The following is a 675-nucleotide window of genomic DNA, read 5'->3' on the forward strand; positions in this document are numbered from 1 at the left end:
GCCGGCCGCCCCTACCTGCCCTACCCCCACCACCCCGCGCCCGCGGCGCCCAAGGACCTGGTGAAGCCGCCCTACAGCTACATCGCGCTCATCACCATGGCCATCCAGAGCGCGCCCGAGAAGAGGATCACGCTCAACGGCATCTACCAGTTCATCATGGACCGCTTCCCCTTCTACCGCGAGAACAAGCAAGGCTGGCAGAACAGCATCCGCCACAACCTCTCGCTCAACGAGTGCTTCGTCAAGGTGCCCCGCGACGACAAGAAGCCCGGCAAGGGCAGCTACTGGACGCTGGACCCGGACTCCTACAACATGTTCGAGAACGGCAGCTTCCTGCGGCGCCGCCGGCGCTTCAAGAAGAAGGACGTGCCCAAGGAGAAGGAGGAGCGGGCCCACCTGCAGGAGCCGCCCCCGGCGGCGGCCAAGGGCGCCCCGGCCGGGCCCCCCCTAGCGGACGCCCCCAAGGAGGCCGAGAAGAAGGTGGTGATCAAGAGCGAGGCGGCGTCGCCCGCGCTGCCGGTCATCACCAAGGTGGAGACGCTGAGCCCCGAGGGCGCGCTGCAGGGCAGCCCGCGCAGCGCCGCCTCCACGCCCGCGGGCTCCCCCGACGGCTCGCTGCCCGAGCACCACGCGGGCGCGCCCAACGGGCTGCCCGGCTTCAGCGTGGAGAACATT

General features: G+C 69.9%; 1 protein-coding gene across 1 annotated transcript in view; it reads left to right on the forward strand.

The window, feature by feature from the left end:
- Nucleotides 1-675, forward strand: part of FOXC2 (forkhead box C2) — a 1,776-nt gene that overhangs the window by 235 nt on the left and 866 nt on the right. The window contains exon 2 of the mRNA XM_077754179.1: nt 10-663. Within this exon, the coding sequence (XP_077610305.1) occupies nt 10-663 (654 nt within the window). The remainder of the gene's footprint in view (nt 1-9; nt 664-675) is intronic.

The sequence above is a fragment of the Crocuta crocuta genome, unplaced genomic scaffold (assembly GCF_008692635.1).
Source record: "Crocuta crocuta isolate KB4526 unplaced genomic scaffold, BGI_CrCroc_1.0 scaffold61, whole genome shotgun sequence".
In the NCBI taxonomy this organism is placed as follows: Eukaryota; Metazoa; Chordata; class Mammalia; order Carnivora; family Hyaenidae; genus Crocuta; species Crocuta crocuta.